We start from the raw sequence: 21,406 nt of genomic DNA on the forward strand, positions 1-21,406 counted from the left end.
AATCAGTAAAGAGAATCGCAAAATAAGAGAGCCAAATGATGGCCTCAACTGCTTTTCTCTTTCCCGAAACAAGGAAGCATGTGAGGTCTAAACTGTAGGTCCTTTGAAAATATTGCAAGCTCCAATTAAAGGCCTGATTCACAATTGCGTTAGTTCTGCATTTAGGTTGGCATAATTCCATTGATAGCAATAGAAATAAATCAGCATAAAACTGGAGTAGCACAGTGGTGAATCAGGTCCTGAAACAACCTATTTAGTACCAGCAGAAGAGATTTATTCATTGGGCTTGCAATATTGTTTGTCTCTCCCACTTTGCTATTTAGATATCGGTACAAATCCTGCCATGCCTGTCAGGATCATAAATGGGACAATTATCTGGATTTGGTCCATTACCTCCATGCTCCTGGCATTGACATTACTTTTGGTGTCAATTGTGTCATTTTGAACTATGTGCTGTCTCTAGCATACGATCATGTTTCTCTAGTGTACCATCACATGTGGTGACACGGTGTCACAGAAAATCCTAAGAAACACTGATTTCCAGGACAAATTCTTCAAATTGCAACTCTGTCTGTCTTTGTCTATTAGCAGAATATACAAAGGAAAAATCATTCTGCCTCAGAGTGAAAATTGTAACTTTAAAGAACATTTTGTACCATATTTCATAGGACCAGTGGCTGTTTTCTCTATCTAGGCTTTTAAATAGGCATGAAGTCAAAAGCACCTCTGCATTTTTAATTCATATAAAACAAAGTTAGAGATACAAATGTGGGTGAAGTTTTATAAGACCACGGCTATTGGTGAGAGAGACAAGCTTTCGAGTTACACAGAGCTCTTCTTCAGGTCTGGGAAAGGTACAAGTGTGTCACAGCTAAATACAAGATGGAATGAATCGTTAGCATGAGTAGTTAACGCATATTTCAAGGGACCATTAAAGGTGAAGTGCCCATTAACCCCTCTCCAGTCATACAGGGAAGGGGTTGGAGAAAGAGTCTGGGATGGGAGGCGCGGGATCATAGGCGCGGGAACTAGAGGTGCAGAGAGTTCTGCAACACCCCCAGGTTTTATGCGGGCTCCTGCCTGGGGCTCCCAGTTGCCGACCCCCCCACCCTCCCGGGTCCCAGTTGCCAGCCTGGGGCTCCACTCCTGGCCCTGCTCCCGCTCCCACTCCCACTCCTACCCCCAGCTGTGACCCCATCTTCAGCCCCCTTACCCCTGTCTGGGTCCCCCTCTCCCAGAGACACGACCCTGCTCCGGGCCCCAGCTGGGGTGGGGGAAGGACAGGAGTAGGGCGGCTGGCTTTCGGCACCCCCACTATTAACAGAGTTCCAGCATCACTGCACGGGATTAAATGGGTTACAGATTGTTTAAATGAGCCATAATTCCAGTGTCTGTGTTCAGTCCGTAACTGTTAGTGTCTAGCAGAGTTATGAATTTAAGCTCCCAGGCTCTCCTTCTGAAGGTGTGCATGTTTCCTTTGAGGATGAGGGCTGTAAAGTCAGATACAGAGCAGTCATTCTGTGAAAAGTGAAAGGTTATATGGTGTTTTTTGTCTTTTATCATTTTCCTATGTGAATTTATTGAAGAGCATAGTGATTTTCATTTCACCCTCATAGTTGTTACTGGGGCATTTAGTGCATTGGATGAGACACACCACATGTTGTGATAGGCATGTGTTGGACCCGTGGATCTTGAAAGGTGTGTTGTGGGGGGTGTTGATCATCATAGCAGTGAAACTAAGTCTATAACAGCGAACCGTGGCCACTGAGATCTGCGGGGTGAGAGGGGGGCATGCCTGCAGATGGTCAACATCAGCAAAATGTCTCTTGGCCTGCAATCAGATTACCCTGATGGGCCGCATGCGGCCCGTGGGCTTCAGGTTGCCCACTACTGGCCTGTAGGTTTTGTGTCTTGTTCTGGCACGGTCTGGTGCCATTAAAAGTTGGTATATCGTGGCCTATGGGGAGCTTGCTTCTGATGGGGAGCTTGCTTCTGATGGGGAGCTTGCTTCTGATGGTGAGCTTGGAGAGGTTGGGGGGTTGTTTGAAGGCCTAAAGAGTGGATTCATCTGATTTCTCTTATGATGTGGTCTTCACTGAGTGTGGGTTGTAATTGTTGTTGATACCCCGCATGGGTTCCAGTGTAGGGTGGCAGTCGGAGGGTTTTATTTCTGTATTGAAGCAGGTTCTCTCAGGGTATTTGGGTGGCCCTTTCCCCCTAGATTGGAGAGGTATTAACTGGCCGCTTCACCTTGAATGGTCCCTTGAAATAGGTGTTAACTACTTATGCTAAACCATCTGTTTCACCCGGTATTTAGTATTTAGCAGTGACACTCTGGGTATGTCTACAGTGCAATTAAAAACCTGCAGCTGGCCTTTGCCAGCTGACTGGGCTCACGGGTCTCAGGCTGAAGGGCTGTTGAATTGCAGTGTAGAAGCTCAGGCTCTACGACCATGCAAGGTGGGAGGGTTCCAAAGGATAGCCCAAGCCCAAAAATCTATACCACAGCCCCTCTTCTCAAGTCCTGGGAGCCTGAATCAACTGGTTTGGGCCAGCCATGGGTTTTTAATTGCAGTATAGATTTACCCTCTGAGTAAGGTTTCCCAGATCTGAAGAAGAGCTCCATGTAGCTCAAAAGCTTCTCTCTCTCACCAACAGAAGTTGGTCCAATAAAAGATTTAACCTCACCCATCCTGTCTCTCTAATATCCTGGGATCAACAGAGGTACAACAACACTGCGTAAAACAATGTTCATTTTTTGATATATCCTTTTGTCTCTAGGAGACAAATTCTATTTCAGTATAGTTAAGGTCATTATATTGGGCAGCATTCCAGGAAAATGTAACTTTAATTGTATTGGATTTTTCTTGAGGCAGTTTTCCATTGACAAATGATTCTCAGTCATAGCCTACAGTACAAGGTGGGACATTTTTCCTGCTTCCTTTTATATTAATTTTATATTTGCCCTATTAAACAAAAAATAAATTGGTGAGGCAGGAAGGCTGTATAAATTCCTATGATGAGGAAAGTGTCTTGAGTCAAGAACAGTGTGATCACAAATGGGAAGTTTATTGCATCAGGCTATAAGAAAGAGTTCTACATTTGTTTCGAAAACTAAAAATCTTTCGCTCCACTTTTCTGTTTAGGTTGTGACCTGTATGCTTTTTGCGGGGCGCTCTTTGGAATAACCTCAATGATGACTTTATTAGCTATTTCCATTGATCGATACCTTGTGATTACTAAGCCTCTGCAATCCATGCGGTGGAGTTCCAAGAAACACACATCGCAGATCATTGTTATTGTCTGGCTCTACTCGCTGGGATGGAGCGTGGCTCCACTTCTTGGGTGGAGTACGTTGTTTACTCTTTTGTGTGTGTGTTTGTACATTATTGCGATTTTGCTTTGTTGGAGATGTGTAAAACAGCCGTGGGCATTACTCTTGAGTGTATATATATAGCTAATGCCTGGGGGGTTGCGATAGTATAGTATATCTGTGTCTATTGCAGTGCAAGTGTTCTTTTTTTCCAGGTATACTCAAGCAGAACAAATACCCCAATGGCATACTTAGGCTTATCTCGGTACTTCTCAAGTCAGAAAGGGTAGGTACCTTCTCTCTTCAGCAGTAGTTGTCAGCACACTCTTACTTTCTCAGATAGTCATTTTTTACGTCAAGAGATTAAGGGACATATTATCAAAAGCCTGCCTTCCCTTCTGAGCTTGAAAATAAAGGCAGGAGTGACTAATGTCATGTAGATATCTGAGGTGAAGATGCAGCCTGGTAGTTGGTTATCTACATTAAATCAATAGCAACCTTGGTTATTTGCACATGCAAAATTGGGTGCGCAAAAAGGGCGGACACGTTGAGGCAAGGCTGAGACTTAACCCCTAATATTTTTATTCCTTCTGTACTGGCCTTATACAAATAAATTGAAGTGACTCTCTCAGGAGGAGTAAAACATTAGCGTTCCCACTTTTAAAAAAAGTAGCTTTGAAAGATAATACTGAAAAATAGTACGTCTTCCTATTCAATGAGAAGTTTGTCATCTCCATTTCAGCCTGAATAGAGATTACGTAAAAAATCATAATACAATATTTAAAGTCTTTTTAAGTCCTGCTTCAAAGTCCACTGAAGATAGGACGACTCTGTCTATTGACTTTAACGGTGTTTGGATCAGGACCTTAAATTCCCCTACCTTCTTGTCTTTGCTAATCTATCTCAGTCTGGCTCCTAAACTTTTCCTTGGAAGTGTTTGACAATTCTAATCTTGTTTAGCACTATCCTGTCTTCTGACAGTGGCCAATGCCAGTTGCTTCAGAAGGAATGACCAAACAGGCAAATATGGACCCTGTTGTCCACTCCCCAGCTTCTGTCAGTCAGAGGCTAGGGACACCCAGAGCATCTTGGCTAATAGCCATTGATCAACCTTTCCTCCATGAACTTATCAAATTCTTTTTTGATCCCCATTATAGTTTTGCCCTTCACAACATCCCCTGGCAACAAATTCCACAGGTTGACTGTGCATTGTGTGAAGAAGTTATTTCCTTCTGTTCGTTTTAAACCTGCTGCCTATTAATTTCAGCGGGTGATCCTTGATTCTTGTGTTATGTGAAGGCGTAAATAACACTTCCTTATTAACTTTTGCCATGCCATTCTTGATTTTATAGACCTCTACCATATCCTCGCTTTAGTCCCCTTTTTTCCAAGCTGAAAATTTAGATTTACATCTAAAATCCATCACTGTTTACTTGCTTCCACTTATTTAATTTGGAATTAAACTTTGATCATAAATAATTTTAGCTTCCTGTGCTTTTAGTTTCCTTTCTCTTTCCTTTTTTAAAGGCCTGCTTTCTTCCTGATCCAGTTTTTCCTTCATTCTCTTTTCCATTTGATCTCTCCCTGCTTTCTCTTCCCGCTGTCCCTCCCTTCTCTTTCTCCACTGCCTGCCACAACCTTCTCTTACTCTCTGCTACTAAACTTCTCCGGACACATGCACACACACACTTACACCGCATACCTGCCTGTCCCCACACCCACAGATCCATCACTTGCCAAATATCCTCCCCACCACACATACATCCAATCACCCATTAGTCGTGACTTCCATCATCTATTGGGTCATACACAGATTTCTCTCCACCCTCAACCTCTTATGCTGGGACATTATAAGTATCTATCTCCCCTGCTTGGCATCTCCTTACCCCTTCTCAGACAGCCTGACTAAGTAGGCAGGGGGATGTGAGAAAAGCGGGGGAAGAATAGTCTTCTGGTTAAGGCACAAACCTTTGAGCCAGAGAGCCACAGTTGATAAGGATTCTATTCCTAGACTCCCCACTCCTGACGGATCTTGTCCAATCACTTGGCCTCAGTCTCTTAATTTTCCTGTCTGTAAAAATGGGATCGCAGTACTTACCTATCTCACAGGGCTACTATCATTTATTGATATTTGTTAAGCACTCTAAAATTCTCAGCTTAAATGTGTTACAGTGGAGGAAAATAATATTTCTGAAGGCCAACATTTTCAAAAATGACTATCCCTTTTGGATGCTAGATTTTTTTGTGTGTGCCCAATTTGAGACATCTTAAAGGATTTTTAGTGGGTGGATACTCAGCACTTCTGAAAATTGGGCCTCTTTAAAGCATCCAAAAATCAAGGCACTCAGAATTATAGGTCATCTCTGAAAATGTCAGCCTTAAGCAACAATAATATTAGCTTGGTCTTCTGAAAATTTCATCTGAGGATCTCAAAGTGCTTTACAGATTTTTAAGTGTCATTAACCCCTCTTGAAAATCTTGGTCTCAACTTAGATATTTATCACAAGTAAAATTTTTTGTCTTAAACTTTGATGATATTGTCCCTTTGGCTGTAAATTTCTCTACTTCTGGGATTTTACTTCATGATCTTAAAATGAGGTTCCATTGTGAGAAATGACCTAGCAAAAATTATACCTTCTTACTCAACAGAAATATTCCTTGGGTCAGATCTTCAGTTGACATAAACTTGTGGAGCTAATGTGATGTACGTTTGTTGAGGATCTGGCTCCTTGTGTTTATTCAGTCATATCTACTGACTTGAGTGACAGAAATAGCATCTTACTACTTTTGAGCCTGGTAGCGTCAAAACAGATGGATGAGCTGGATTTCTGCTTATTATTGTGCATCATTCACAGACATGTTTTGTTAAATCCCATCTGGTTAAATCTGTGCAATGGGGATGTAACACAGGATATAATTTAGCCAGCAGGACATTTATTGATTTATTGCTTTGAGCAGGGGGTTGGACTAGATGACCTCCTGAGGTCCCTCCCAACCCTGATATTCGGTGATGCTGTGATTCTATGATGGTGTTGCAAAAAAAGGGAAATGTGAGGCTGAGTTTGCAGGGCTGGTAGTTGGGGGCAGGGATGTGGATGGATTTTTACTTACAGGCAGACTGTGACACTGTGTTCACAGACACTTTTCAGAGTAGAGCAACACTTGAATATTTTGAATGAGTGCATTGAGTGTTTGAATAAGCCGAAAAACCTCTTCATACTGAACAGGAGTGTATAATGTCATCACAAATAGTAATGAAATCGGTTTACTCATTTTTCCCCTTCAGGAACTGAGACAAGCATGCCACTTTCTGCTTGAAAATCTGTTTGTATTTTTAGAATTGATCTTTTTTTGGTCAAAACAAAAGGTAATCTGGATTTCGTGGGTTTTCTCCCTTTCCCTCTCTTTTGTCCCCTTTTCTAGTGTCGAACCAAAAATGGGAAGGGAGGAAATGATTTCTGTTTGAATCAAATTCAGATGTTTGATTTCTGAATCAAAATGAATGTTTTTGTTTGATTTCAATGAAAAATTAAAACCTGCCACATTTTCAAACAAACAAATCCACATTTTATTTTGTTTTCTTAATTTTTCACTGAAAATGCTTTCCATTTTTGGAACAGACCTAATATTATCCTAAACTATTAATTTCCTATAAATCCAGAGGCATTTTAGCCTTCTCATCCCCTTCATCAGAATCTTATGAAGTGCTGATTTAAACTCATGTTATTCCTTTTACTGCAAGTGAACTTGCACTATAACAACTGACAATAGCCTTCTTGCTTTAATATTAAGATAACAATTCCATGCCTTGCTTTGCTGTTCTAGTTTTCTGCATTGATTTGTTTATTAACTAGCTTTATTTTAAAAGATAACAAATGAGGCTATTATTAGATATCCCAGTAATCACATTTTTGTATCATCGTTGCTGTCTTACAACTCTTCTGTTACCAGTATCTAAAACTGAATTATTGTGAACATAGAATATGGCATTTTTCCTGCAGTTGGGCTTTTCATTGAGCTACACTGCAAAAGACATCTGCCTGTAATCAATAGCTTTACAGCTGAGTATACTGTGTAGGATTTAACTCTGAATAAGGCTTTAGCATAGATATCTGGGGCAATTAATTCTTGTAATAGTAAGTAATGATCTGCTTAATTGAAAGCCTTGTATATGTCAATAAAATAACACATAAAATTATTGCCTTTAATCAGGCTTGCAAATTTTACTCACTCATTAGCCTGCGGTAAAATTTTGCAAGGTCTTTCATTGTAAGTGCCAACACAACAATAATAAAAATTGGGTGTGAGTCCCATTTACACTGAGAGGTTTTTCATTGAAATTTCCACTGATGCCCAATTGTCAGGAAGTAAATCCTTACTAATGTGGTCTGTTAAGATGTGAAATAGTCTCTCAGTGAAAGCTCCATCACCTGAGTCCTGTAAAATTAAACTGGGCAAAGCAAGTAGAACAGTCCTGCACTGACAGGGTAATTACAGTGTGACCTGATAGTTCTTTTCTATCTCTAATTCCTAATATATGAGTTAAAACAATATTATGCTATCAGTAGAAGAAAATAAACCAGATCAGCCTTGCAGTTGCCACATCTGATGATTTCTCAAAACACAGTTGTCATTGTCCAGGGCTATCTGCACCTTGGAAGCTGCTTAGTTTTTCTGAGCACGCCCCCTCTGTGTTACAAGCCCATGTCTTTGTTTCTCAGGGTGGAGTCACACAATTTTCTTCCTCTCAGACTGGGAGTACAACACCGTGTGTAGCAACAATGATTCCTTAGCAGGCATGAATGGTTTGAGCCCTACAAGTCTTCCCTTCAGGAGTGACCAGTATTTGAACACAGTGACAGATTGGATGGGATGTTCACCCCCACACAAGGCAGAGCAGGGTAAATTAGGTGAATTCACCTGATAGGCTGCACCTAAGGGAGAGCTATGGTTTGAGGGGCTGACTGATGATGGGACCCAGCTGAGAATCATAGAATATCAGGGTTGGAAGGGACCCCAGAAGGTCATCTAGTCCAAAAATGACAAATGAGAAGGAACATGCAGGGCTGGTATAAAGCCAGGAAGCTGGCAGCAGAAAAGAGCTGTAGAGGAGGTAGTCTGCAGTTTCCTTCTGGGAGAAGAGAGGTGTGTTTGAGAGTTACAGAGCTATGTAGTCTGCAGTTACTCTGTGGGAGGAGGGAGTGTGGGCTGGTTGATTCAGAGAGAGGAGAGTTAGAAGATTTAGGAAGGTGTGTAGGGGAAGAGCAACAGGGTCTGGGAGAAAGCAGAACACAGTTGGCTAAGCATAGTCCCTGGTCTGGAACCTGGGTTAGTAGGTGGGCTCGGGTTCCCCTACCAGCCCCTGGGGGAAGTGGCACAGACTGGGCAGGGGAGTAGAAGATGCTCTGGGATAGTCATGTGATCAGATTTTAAAACCCCAGAAGGGAGGCACTGTAGTGAAATGGCTGGGAGCGCCAAACCATGAAGAGCGTTCACCCTGAGTTGCACGGGGCAGCAGAGTGCATGAACGAGTAACAGAAGGAGCTGTTGGACCTGGAAGGAGCTAATCCCCAGAGTAGCCAGGAGGAGACACCCTACCAGTGAGGGGATGCCATGACAACATAAAACAGCCTTTCCAAAGCAAAGCATAGTTTAATCTCAACAGTAAGAACAAAGAATAACAAGAGTGAAGTATTTTTAAATTTAAAAACCTGTCAATGTGTGTAACTGCCTTGCCTAAAGCTTATACATGTAGCTGTGCTTGTCACAGGAAATGAAAGAGACAAGGTGGGTGAGGCAATATCTTTTATTGGACCAACTTTTGTCCGTGAGAGAGAGACAAGCTTTCATATTCACACGGAGTTCTTCAGGTCTGGGAAACTTAATCAGAAAGTCACAGCTAAATATAAGATGGAACAGATGGTTCAGCATAAGTAGTTAATACATATTTCATGGGACCATTCAAGATAAAGTGACCTGTTAACACCTCTCTGGTAATAGGGAGAAAAGGAAAGGGGGAAGCATCTGGGGGTGATTACTGATAATGGGTTATAGATTGTTGTAATAAGCTATAAATCCAATGTGTCTATTCAATCCATGATTTTTAGTGTCTCACAAAATTATGAATTTAAGCTCCCAGGCTCGTTTTTTGAAACAGTTGTGCAGGTTTCCTTTGAGGATGAGGACTGATAGGTCAGATACAGAGTGATCACTTTGTGAGATGTGTTCACCCACAGGTGATGTGGTGTTTTGTCTTTTATCATTTTCCTTTGAGAGTTCATCCAAGAGCATAGTGATTGTCTGGTTTCACTCACATAGTTGCTATTGGGGCATAGTGCTTAGGTAGGCCTAACTTATCTCGACTCTCCCACATCTGGTACTGGAGTTCAGTCTGCTTCCCTGCAGTCTGTGTGTGTCTCCCTCCTCTAGGGACTGCTTTCCTTTATCCACCCCCAAAATCCTTTGGCTTGGTCTACACTATAGAGTTAGATTGGCATGAGCTGCCTTACGTCAACCCATCTCTATATTTTTTCTACGCTAAAATGTAGCTCTCACCGATGTAACTTACCCACTACACTGATTTAATAACTCCACCTCACCAAGAGGTGTAGCGCTTAAGTCAATGTAGTTAGGTTGCTGCAGTGTCGATCTAGATGCTGCATTGCTTATGTCATCTGTGATTGCCTTTCAGAAACCATCCCCAATGCCCCACCCTGGTAGTTAAATCGGTGCAAATGTTCCTGGTGAGGATGTGCACTGCAGACACAAGGATGTAGTGTGGATGTGTAAAACTGATTCAATTACTGCAGTGGCTGTATGTCAACGTAACTTAAGTCAACTTATTTGTAGTGTAGACTTGCCCCTTGTCCCCCTGTGTCTCTTCACCCTGTTTAAACTGGTTTATGTGGCCCACTAGGTGGGAGTCAAGGATAGACTTCAAAGCAATTGCTTCTCTGCGTGGCCTTTTAAGGCGTATCGGTAAACAGGTGTCTGTCAGAAGTGTTTGACCACTTTCCTGCTTACATGCAGGTGAGCTGATGCCTGAATTACCTCCTTGAAATCATATAGCAAACAATAAAATAAAAATCAAACACTTAATATTCATAAAATATTACAGGCATCTCACACATCCTTCACAGCAGTGACTGTGCCTTTGTTAGACGTGCATTATATCAATATATCATTACTCCCTGCACAGGGAGGAATACACTGATATACTTGTGATCTTACTCTAAAAACTTTAAAAGAGTGCAGCTGACATCATCCACTGTTCAGCTTTTCTGAGTGAAGAAATAGAAGTGGGTAATGAGTAATATTTTTCTTTTTTGTTGTTGGTAGGGAAAGCCGGGCAGTGAGAACAAAAAAAACAAAATTCCTTAATTGATATGTTAAGTTTCCCTTGACTTGTCTCTGGAAAGCAAAAACAGTACAGTTTAACCCTGATGGCGAGAATACTCTAAATTCTGTTAGCATAATAAAATAGCTAGCATGCAAATGCTAATTGAATTACTTTCATCTCGTGAAGAGGATTTTCTGATGCTAAAAGGGTCAGACAATGAAGAAATCTCATTTAACATGCAGTGAAGAAAAATTATACTGAGCATCTTCAAGCTATTTTCCTTTGCCTTCATTGATTTTTTTTCTTCTAATTAGCATCTCTGCTTATATCCATTCCAAAGCTTGCACTTGCTCTCTAATAACCACAGCTCTGCTTTTGATATTCAGCACTGTGTGTCTTATATTTACAGCTCATAATCAAGAAAAGGAGTTAGGTGGAGTAACGGGTTTTACTGCATGGCCTGTTAGGATTGTTTCTTATTTGTTAAGCAATGACGGTATGCTTCACACTCTGGGACACAGCCTAAGCAGGGACTGCTGTGTCTTATAAAGTGTTTAAAATCTAAGGCCCAATCCGTCAGGCTGGTCCATGAGCCTGCATGGAACCCTGTTCAGGGTATGTATTCACAGCTGGTGATGGTGTGAATGCAGCTCAGGTGCACACACTAGCTTCAATCAAGCTAGCAGAGGTGAAAAGAGCGGTGTTGCCATGGTGGCAAGGAGCTAACAAGTAGAGTTTCCTGTGGTTGCTAACCTGTGCCGAACCTTATACGGCCACATCTACATTACTATTGTTACCTGCGCCAGCTAGATTAAAGATAACACACAAGTATGCCTACCCGTATTACACGCACACATACATTTGCACTATAGACATACCCTCAGTGAGGCTCAGCTTGAGCATAAGGTTCTGACTCCACTAGTCCGCTTGCAAGACCAGGGCCTAAGCCCCTGACTGTGCCAAGGAATCTGTATGAGCACGTGCCTGCACTGGTACAGAGTCCCATAAACCTCAGCAGAACTCCATGTGGGTGTAAGAGTCTGCCTATGCAGAGCTCAGGCCTTCCACTGAACTAAGGTGAAAGTTCTGAGTGACTGGAAGGGAAGGGTTAGGAAATGCTTATGCAGTCTTAACTACAGCAGTCACTGCTCCTCCTGCTCTAATACACATGTATATAGACCCAGAATTAATACAATATCCTGGGTCAGATATTTACTCTTCCACTGGTGCAAAGTACAGTTGCAGCCATTTCAATCCAGCTGCAGAGGATTCCCCCAGCACAAGGAAATCCTCAGCTGGCAAAAAGCTGCTGTAGCCAGCTTTGTGCCATTCTCTCCCCCTCCACTCTCAGCACAGGCATGTGGCAGATGCGGGGAGCAAGAGTGGAGCACACACACTGACCAATTTAGGTTGTCCAAAATCCTAATTAAGTGCCAGTAAAAGTCGCCTAGTGACCACACCATTATGCATTCTATACGCAGATGTTGCGGCTTTAGAAATGCTTCAGAGGGGGTTTGAACATTTTATTGGGATTAGTTTTGGCATCTGTCTTGTGTAAAATGAGTCCAGTTTTAACCACTACATACCTATCCCACACACAGCCCCTTCACCTGCCTTTTCCTGAGGGTGGTTGCTGAGATCCATCACAAATACCTCTTCAGAATCTCTGGTTCTCCTCCTGCCCCTCCACATCCAGCCCATATCTTTTTAGGACATATCAATTTATAAAGTAGGCATAGGGGAAGTAGCTTCTAGGATGAGACTTTGCCAGGATTCAGCCTGTATCAAATCTGCACAGGTAACATTATGAATCCTTTTAAATGAGAGACCTTCTCCAAGGTAATCTCAAAAGACCCTCAGTTACAGTGGATGCGCTTTTAATTTATGTCTGCTATTATTAAAGATTCTTAAATGTGTCTGCTGAAAATGACCTTCTTACAAGTAATTGAGAGGTGGGGGGAGCAGTTGGATAGATTGTCTCTCCCCTAGCCAGTATTCAGAATGCCATCATATACCACTTAGTGTACTTTAAAAGGTTGCTCATGGAAGACTGACAGTTAAGAACATAAGAATGGCCATACTGGGTCAGACCAAAGGTCCATCTAGCCCAGTATCCTGTCTTCCGACAGCGACCAATGACAGGTTCCCCAGAGGGAATGAACATGTAATCAAGTGATCCGTTCCCTATCGCTCATTCCCAGCTTCTGGCAAACAGAGGCTATGCACACCATCCCTTCCCATCCTGGCTAATAGCCATTGATGGATCTATCCTCCATGAATGTAACTAGTTATTTTTTGAACTCTGTTATAGTCTTGGCCTTCACAACATCCTCTGGCAAGAGTTCCACAGGTTGACTGTGAGTTGGGTGAAGAAATACTTCCTTGTGTTTGTTTAAAACCTGCTGCCGATTAATTTCATTTGGTGACCCCTAGTTCTTATGTTATGAGAAGGAGTAAATAACACTTCCTTATTTATTTTCTGCACACCAGTCATGATTTTACAGACCTCTATCATATCCCCCCATTAGTTGTCTCTTTTCCAAGCTGAAAAGTCCCCATCTTATTCACCTCTCCTCACATGGCAGCCATTCCATATCCCTTATCGGTTTTGTTGCCCTTTTCTGAACCTTTTCCAATTCCAATATATCTTTTTTTGAGATGGGGCGATCACATCTTCACACAGTATTCAAGATGTGGGTGTACGATGGATTTATGTAGAGGCAGTGTGATATTTTCTGTATTATCTATCCCTTTCTTAATGATTCCCAACATTCTGTTCATTTTTTGACTGCCGCTGCACATTGAGTGGATGATTTCAGAGAACTATCCACAATAACTCCAAGATCTTTCTTGAGTGGCAACAGCTAATTTAGACCCCATCATTTTATACGTGTTAGTTGGGGATTGTTTTCCAATGTGCATTACTTTGTATTTATCAACATTGAATTTCATCTGCCATTTTGTTGCCCAGTCACCCAGTTTTAGGAGATCCTTTTGTAACTCTTCTCAGTCTGCCTGGGACTTAACTATCTTGAGTAGTTTTGTATCATCTGCAAATTTTGCCATCTCACTGTTTACCCCTTTTTCCAGATCATTTATGAATATGTTGAATAGGACTGGTCTCCCAGGGGATCCCACTCTTTACTTCTCTCCATTCTGAAAACTGACCGTTTATTCCAACCCTTTGTTTCCTATCTCTTAACCAGTCACCAATCCATGAGAGGACCTTCCCTCTTATCCCATGACAGCTTAATTTGCTTAAGAGCCTTTGGTGAGGGATCTTGTCAAAGGCTTTCTGAAAATCTAAGGACAGTATATCCACTGGATCCCTGGTGCCCATATGCTTGTTGACCCCCTCAAAGATTTCTAGCAGTTTTCTTATTGTCTGTGCATGATGCAATTTTTTTAATGAGTTCAGACTAGTGTGGAGACAAGATGCATGCCAGCTTTGTATCGGTGCTCTCCGTATTCTAGAACTGGCTTGTTCAATACAGCAGTTAAGTGATTATGCAGTACAGGATGGCCAGTGAGGGTCACATGTTACCATCTGCTTGTTAACTATCCAGTTCTTAGACCTTCACCAGTAATTGTACAAACTGTGTGTGTATATATATATGTACATATTTATTTACTTTTCATGTTTCTTAGGTTCCTATGTGCCAGAAGGGTTGATGATATCTTGTACATGGGACTATGTAACCTATTCCCCAGCAAACAGAAGTTACACCATGATGTTATGTTGCTGTGTGTTTTTCATTCCCCTGGTTATAATATTCCATTGCTATTTATTCATGTTTCTGGCCGTAAGAAGTACTGGCAGGTAAGCAGGGTAGCAAGAGTAGTTAAATCTCTTGTCTTCTTGCTGTAAAGCATACTTTAAAGCTCCTGGCTGAAAATCGAGCTGGGCGGTAGATATATTAATGATGCTGGTTACACTGAATCTGTATTCTCCTTTGATGTCCTACAGAATTACAATACAGAGAACTCCCTGCTTACATGCTCCAAATAGACAGTCAGGTTAGATAAATAGAAGCAGAAATGCTGTTTTCTCATATTCAGCTATTTTTCATTTTCTTCAGTGTTTGGGTTCATCATCTAAGCCCCTGGGAGATTATGACAATGTATAAACCCATTACAGAGCAAAATGGGCATCGCCTGAATTTGGCGCACTCCACAGATATTAAAGTCCTTATGCCTCAAGAGTTTCATTTATTGTAGACATTCCAGAGATGGCAGTTTTTACAGCTGAACTCAGGGAGATGAGACAGGCCAATGCACACACATACCTATCTGTGCATGTATTTGACCAAATGTCATGCAAATGTACGGGCAAGTACAAATTGTTTTGCACATGACTCTCGGCCTTTTCTTGTAAATATTTGAACTAAAAATTTGGCCTGATCAGAGATCAAAAAGGGAACTCTCTCTCTTGTTTTTCCTCTCAATATGTGCATGTTACTCATTCAGGGCCCAATACAAATCCAGTTGAAGACAATCAGAATCTTTCCCCTGATCTGAATGGGATCAAGCCCTGTTGCTCTGTTTCAGCAAAGTAACTAATCACATGCCTAAATTTTAAACACATGTTTAACCCCTATTGACTACAGTGAGGCTTGAGCACATGGTTAAGAAGCTTTGCTGAACAGGGATGGACTCACATAGCTGCTTACAGTTAAGCACTTGATTATGTGCTTTTCTGAATGGGGGCTTGCAAATGCTCTCTGCAATTGCAAATTTGATAACAAGGAATGGTGACTTGGTCCTTAAAGCAATATCGCTACATGTGAGCATTCAGGATGGCTGCCGCAAGAATTGAATATGTATTCTACTTGCTAACACAGTGTCTTCTGTAGGCTTCTTCCGTAGTGCATCTATTTGCATATTATCATTTTATGGAAGCAGCTCATCACGCTGCTGATTTCCATAGTGGCCTTCCTTTTAAAGTATATCTTCACTAAAATTTGTTTGTTTTTATGCTAAATCCTGTCAGACCAGTTTATTGTAAATTGCAGGATATTAGCTGATTTTGCTGGCATAAAAAAGTGAGGATGGTATCTGAAGAGTCCCTGCACAATAGCTGTGAGACTTTCTTCAGGCTTGTACTAATGATTCTTTCAGAATATCTGCAGCTAAACCACAATCTCCAAAAATTATCTCCAAGCAAAAAGAATGTCATCTCTCATTGGCTCAAATACCATTGTCTGATGGATAAACGTGCTGGAGTGTAAAATAGTCTCCTTAAACGTTACGTGCCAGGTTCACCAGCGCTCTTGCTTTGCAAAGTAGCCAGCCCACAATACCAATATACTTGGCTCAGTGAGTAGGAATCTGTTGAGTTCATATGACATCATCTCCTCAAGAGACGAGGAGGAGTAAGGGGAAGTATGGAGGCGGCAAGGAGTGCTGCCCTTGGGAAGAGTGAATTCATGCATAATACATCTCATAATACAGAGATGAGATCAGCCTTGATGACAGCTTTGCTTTCTGGCCTCCCACCCAACCCTGGCAGAATGACTCCTCACGGAATTGAATTACCATTGAGCAACCCTCTTGTGCCTCTGGCACTGTCGCAGAGGGCAAGGAGTGGGATTTCCTACTCATTCACTACTAGAGATCTGTCTGGTTCCAAAAGGACCGTGCCATTCCCCAGCTGTGTGAGCCCCATCCCTCAGAATGGCAGAGCCCCATCTGGGCTGTTCTTGAGGATGAAGAGTGAGCATGTTGCAGAAGCAGTGTCTCTCTTCCTGCTTACTCCTCTTGGCTGTATTGAGGCCATTTTGCATGCTTACTCCCCTTTGCAGGGTGTAGCAGAGTAGGATCTTTATCCTTAAGATATTAAATAATTGAGTATATTTGGGCAGGGAAAGATAAAGTGTGTGTTCTATTTTATTTATTGCTAATAATGCATTGTGCATCTTGCACCAAACATTTTCTTACACTGGGTGACTTCCTTTGTTGTTCTTCTCACAGGGATGTTCAGAAGCTAGGGTCCTATGGTCATAAATCCTACCTCTCGCATTCCATGAAGAATGAATGGAAGCTGGCAAAAATTGCCTTTGTGGTCATCATTGTGTTTGTCTTTTCTTGGTCTCCATATGCTTGTGTCACGATGATTGCATGGGCGGGGTAAGTAGAAATCTGGTGACCCTTAGTCAAGATAAGTTAGTAATGAGGAGCAAGGCCTGAAGCTGCCCTGGGATATTTCACAGAAATTTGACTCCTCCTTGGATTGTAAATGAGATGTACTCAGTGTTGTCACCCATAAGGAGTGTATCTTCCTTTTAAAAGGAGTTAAAATAGACACCAGATTAGAGGTGATGTATCATTCCTCAGGATAGGCCTTTGGATAAAAGAGAACAAGATTAACTAGTGTCTATTTCATTTCTTACATGAAACTTTGTGTGCTTTTCTTTTTCTTTTTTTTTTTTTTTTTGAGCACAGATTTTTGTTTTCACTTCCTTCATGTTGCTATTTTATGTGTGTATTCTGATTTTATGCAGAGTAATCCTAGGCATCTCAGCAGATGATTACTCTCCTCATATCTGATCTCTCAAGAATCCCCTTCCTCAAGACAGTGACTAGTAGAGTGAGAGTCAAGAGGCTTTTTTTCCCAACTTTTTAAATTCAGAGATCATGTCCTCCTCCCCTTCCCAGCTCTCCCCTGTAGGGGGACCTGTTCTCCTGTTGATGCACATTCAACTTCACTGATATTAGATCAATGGATATTAGACTCCTCCTAGCAGCTGAGAGAGTTTGAGGCAAAAACAGCTAAAGCTGATCTCAGCCCACTTCCCCTTTTTCACTCTCCTCCCTTTCTTTTTGGACACTGGAATTTCAGTCTCCTTGATGCCTTTTGGTGTGCAGAATGAAACTGATACAATGGGGTGGCAATATGAGATTTTCATTCTGAATCTGCTTTTGTTACCACCATTCCATATCTACCTTGTTCTCCACATTAATAATCTCTCCTCCTGCTTCTGACTAGCAGAGCAACAGAGAAAGAAGCGATTGTATTTGTTCCGGCTGCTTGTCATTCTTAGAAACAGAGAAGTCATTGGTTGATGGCCATTCAGCTTCTCCAAGTAAATGTAACCAGTATGGCACCAAATCATGGTGGTCTTAGTCTCAGCAAGGAATGCACTGAAACATATTAACTTTTCAAAGCTATTTGTTGTCAGAGGACATAATCAATCAAGGAAGAGTAGTATGTTTTGGTAATTTAGTTAACACACATCCATTAAAATACCTTTGTGTTTTGTTTTTGTTTAATTTTAGCCATGGCAACACTCTAACTCCATATTCTAAATCTGTGCCAGCTGTTATCGCCAAAGCTTCTGCAATTTACAATCCTATCATCTATGCAATAATTCACCCAAGATACAGGTACAGTGAACACATTGCAATTGTCTGTCAGTACACATGCAAATGTATACATTAATAATAATGCCTTCTATTGAGGGCACTTTACTGCAGGAGTAAGTGGCCACAGCGCCATTGAAATCAATAGATCTGTGCCCCCCTTTTGTCAGTGGTGTATATGGCCCAATAGCTGTAAAATGTGGGCCACAAGATAAAGAAGTTATTGCAATTGCACAATGTTCCCTTTTATCTTTTCCATCCATGTGTGGCATGAATTTTGTTATGTATACCAATATCAAGGTTATGTGCAGATGTCCCTGCCCCCCCTCCTGCACTCCTTACCCCCTGCACTGTGCCCCTTCACTTCAACCCCTACACTCCCCTGCTGTACCCCGAACCCCTGCACTGTGCCCCCTTCACCTATAACCCCTTCATCTCCTTCTTGCACCCACAGATGTAGCAGCTGGCATTGATTCCCCCTGTCATGTCACCCCAGCTCAGTGGAGACTGGATACATGGGCGGGGGGAGGGGGAACGGATGGTCACCTCCTCTATCACCTACATAATGTTCTCGGCTCTATGGGACACCCCAGCGTCAGCCTTCCCCTCTCCCCCCTCCCCCAGCACACAGGAGGAAAGCTCCGAGTCCGGAGCAGCGTGGCCAGGGGAGGGAGGGGGGCGGGAACAAGAGGAGGGGCACCCCTGCACCGGAGAAGTCACCTGGCTCGGCTGGTCCTCCGTGAGGCCAGCTGGCTCTCAGCAGGTCAGATGGGACTCAAGCAAAACCTACACACAGCGCCCTCTTTGGCGGGCCACCCTGGGGCCCTGCCCGGCCCCACGCGACTGTAATAATCAAGTGCGTGGCACTTGGTGGCATGTTGTGCAGCTGCGCAGGTTGGAGGAAACACTGATTAGAGGCTCAGGTTGTGCACATGACAAGTGAGAACTTTTCAGTCACAGGGTTAGTACTTCACACTGAATTTGCTTGGCAAATGCGGGTATTATTTTGTTGTTGTATCTTTTAAAATAAATCTTATGTGGAGAATTTTCTGAATGGGGATGGACTATTTGTGCTGTGCCATCTTGCTTTTTGAAATCCCAGTATACCCAAGTGCAGTAAATCTGCTGTGTGCTTGTTGTGCATTGTTTCCTGATTTATTTCTTTTTCTCCTGTTTATTTCCTTGCTGGTTCCTTCACAACTGGTTTATGGGTTTCTGTGCTGAGGCATCTGAATTCTGTTTTACCCACCACCTCTGACCTCAGTGAAAAAGGGGTTGAGGGAGTATAGTAACCTTCCATTCCCATAGAGCCGAGAACATTATGTAGGTGATAGAGGAGGGGGAGGGTGAAGGGAAGGATTTTACCCAGTCACATGGATGGGGAAACCCATAAAATTAGGGTGAGACTGATGGAGACAAATGGGGGAGAGGAGCAGGTGGGTTAGGGAAGTACTTAGGAGTGGGTGGAGGATAATGTGAAAAAATCTGAGGCAGATCTCCAAAGAACCAGAAATTCTTTGCTTCTCAGCACAGGCCCTGTTGCAATCTCCATTGGTGATTCCTTCATGGCCTCCAAAAGTTCCCACAAGATCCAACTTGTTCCTCCCCTGCTACCATAGGAAAAGCCTGGGGAAGCATACATCTTGCTTTTCGTAAAGGTCATTAAATCTGGTCTTTGATTTATAAATGGTAGAAACACTGCTGTTCCAACCAGTCAGAATCTAGAAAGATTCATAATAGGTGATTTTTAAAATACTGAAAATCCTTTTGCAGTCTGAAAGGAGTCTGTTCCACAAAAGCACAGCCTCATCTTATACAAGACAAAATATATCAAAGGGCTGGGGCCTTTCAGTGGTATAGTCTCAAAAGATATTAGAAAGCACTAAATCACAGGGTGGGTGAGTGAGGTGTCCAGCTGAATGGTGCCAAACTAGTACATACTTACACTGCATTTCCCAGCAGCAGCTTAAGCCTTGGACTTCCTTTAAACCAAACGGTTTGTTGAGAGTTGCTGTGAAATTTCATTCCAGATAGACCACTGGCCTTAAGGATGGCGCGGGTCCTAGGACACCCATTGTGTCTGGTTTTCATCAATGATTATGTTGGATATTGTATAATTGTTCCAGCTAACAGTGGGAAAGCTCGCTGGATGATGGTCACTTAGGTTTTGCCTACTACAAACAGATATAATCAAGATCAAGCACTAGCTCAAATTCAGCACTTTCAAAGATATTGAGCCTGTGTTATACCCATCAACACAAGATTCATCTCCATGGCTAAAAGAAGAGGGCCATGAAAACTGAAAACAAACCCTAAATTGGAATAGGATTGCAATAATTTTTTTTTTTTTTTTTTACCAAATTGGGATGTAGAAAGCAGAAGATTCCATTGTATATTTTTCTCCTCACTATTCTTTTCTGTTTTGTTTTCTAACTTGGTAGGAAAGAGTCCAGGGGTGGTTTCCACCTGTACAAATTCTAAAATGTTTGATTTCCAAGAATCCTGTGAAAATACTTCTTTTTCACACAACTTTCTGTCCAAATACCCATTTTCAACAGAAAATATGTGACTTTTTAGAAGGAGAATTTCTTCTAACCATAATTGTTTTGCAATATTTCACATGACTCACCAACAATTCTTTCAAGGAGTATCTCTTGCAAAGCAGCCGTATATATAATAGTAAGCCTTTGAACAAAGTAAATATGTGAGGTGACGGTAAATATATAAAGAATTGTATCACTAGATGGCAGTGTAAATTGTCTGTAAGATGTTATTGTTGTAAGGGGGAAATTGCAACATTGTCTCATTTGGAGCTCTGATTTTTCCCACAGTTGCAGGCTGGGAAAACCCAGATAGTTAATTACTTTGAGTATCTGATATGTAATTAAAAGATTGATAGAAAAATGAGACAATATTTTTCTGAAAATGTTTGCACCCCCAAAATGTTGAGTTCCTGCTTAATTTCAGAAGACTGTCAAATGTCTGAAACGTACAGTAAAAATGTTTTTGTACCAGTTTACATCTTAACTGGTGTTCATGAGAGGTGACTAGCCCTTCTGTGCTCATTTCTCTGACTATGGGGACCAAACTATTGAAAGCCTGTGGAAGAGACACATACACAGAGAGGGGATCTATCTGCTGCAGGAAACATAACTACTAAAAATAAAGAGCTAGTGGAGAATCAAAAATTGCCAACATCTTTTTGGAGTGGCATCTACCCAGGCTGCTTATAGGGGATATGTCAGACTTCCTTATCTTCTTTCAGAAGTCACCAGCCTCCAGTGGTTTGCGGAAATAGAGGGAAGTATAGTATGAAGCTGGAATTTCTGACCCAAAGTTTTTTTTTTTCCTTGATTCCATATTTATATTTTATGTTTGGAAAGAGGTAAATGACT

The 21,406-nt window shown here is 41.9% G+C and overlaps 1 protein-coding gene across 4 annotated transcripts in view; it reads left to right on the plus strand.

Annotated features, from left to right (window-relative positions):
* LOC140910237 (melanopsin-like) overlaps window positions 1–21,406 on the plus strand; it is a 73,207-nt gene that overhangs the window by 25,700 nt on the left and 26,101 nt on the right. For 3 of the 4 annotated variants that reach the window (XR_012158464.1, XM_073340705.1, XM_073340707.1), the window contains exons 4-7: window positions 3,147–3,350; window positions 14,301–14,472; window positions 16,623–16,778; window positions 17,928–18,035. Coding sequence is in view for 3 of the 4 variants with exons in the window: in XM_073340705.1 (XP_073196806.1) it covers window positions 3,147–3,350; window positions 14,301–14,472; window positions 16,623–16,778; window positions 17,928–18,035 (640 nt within the window). In the remaining variant the exon portion in view is untranslated. The remainder of the gene's footprint in view (window positions 1–3,146; window positions 3,351–14,300; window positions 14,473–16,622; window positions 16,779–17,927; window positions 18,036–21,406) is intronic. The other variant, XM_073340706.1, reaches the window with a different exon arrangement.

This window comes from Lepidochelys kempii, chromosome 4 (genome assembly GCF_965140265.1).
Source record: "Lepidochelys kempii isolate rLepKem1 chromosome 4, rLepKem1.hap2, whole genome shotgun sequence".
In the NCBI taxonomy this organism is placed as follows: domain Eukaryota; kingdom Metazoa; phylum Chordata; order Testudines; family Cheloniidae; genus Lepidochelys; species Lepidochelys kempii.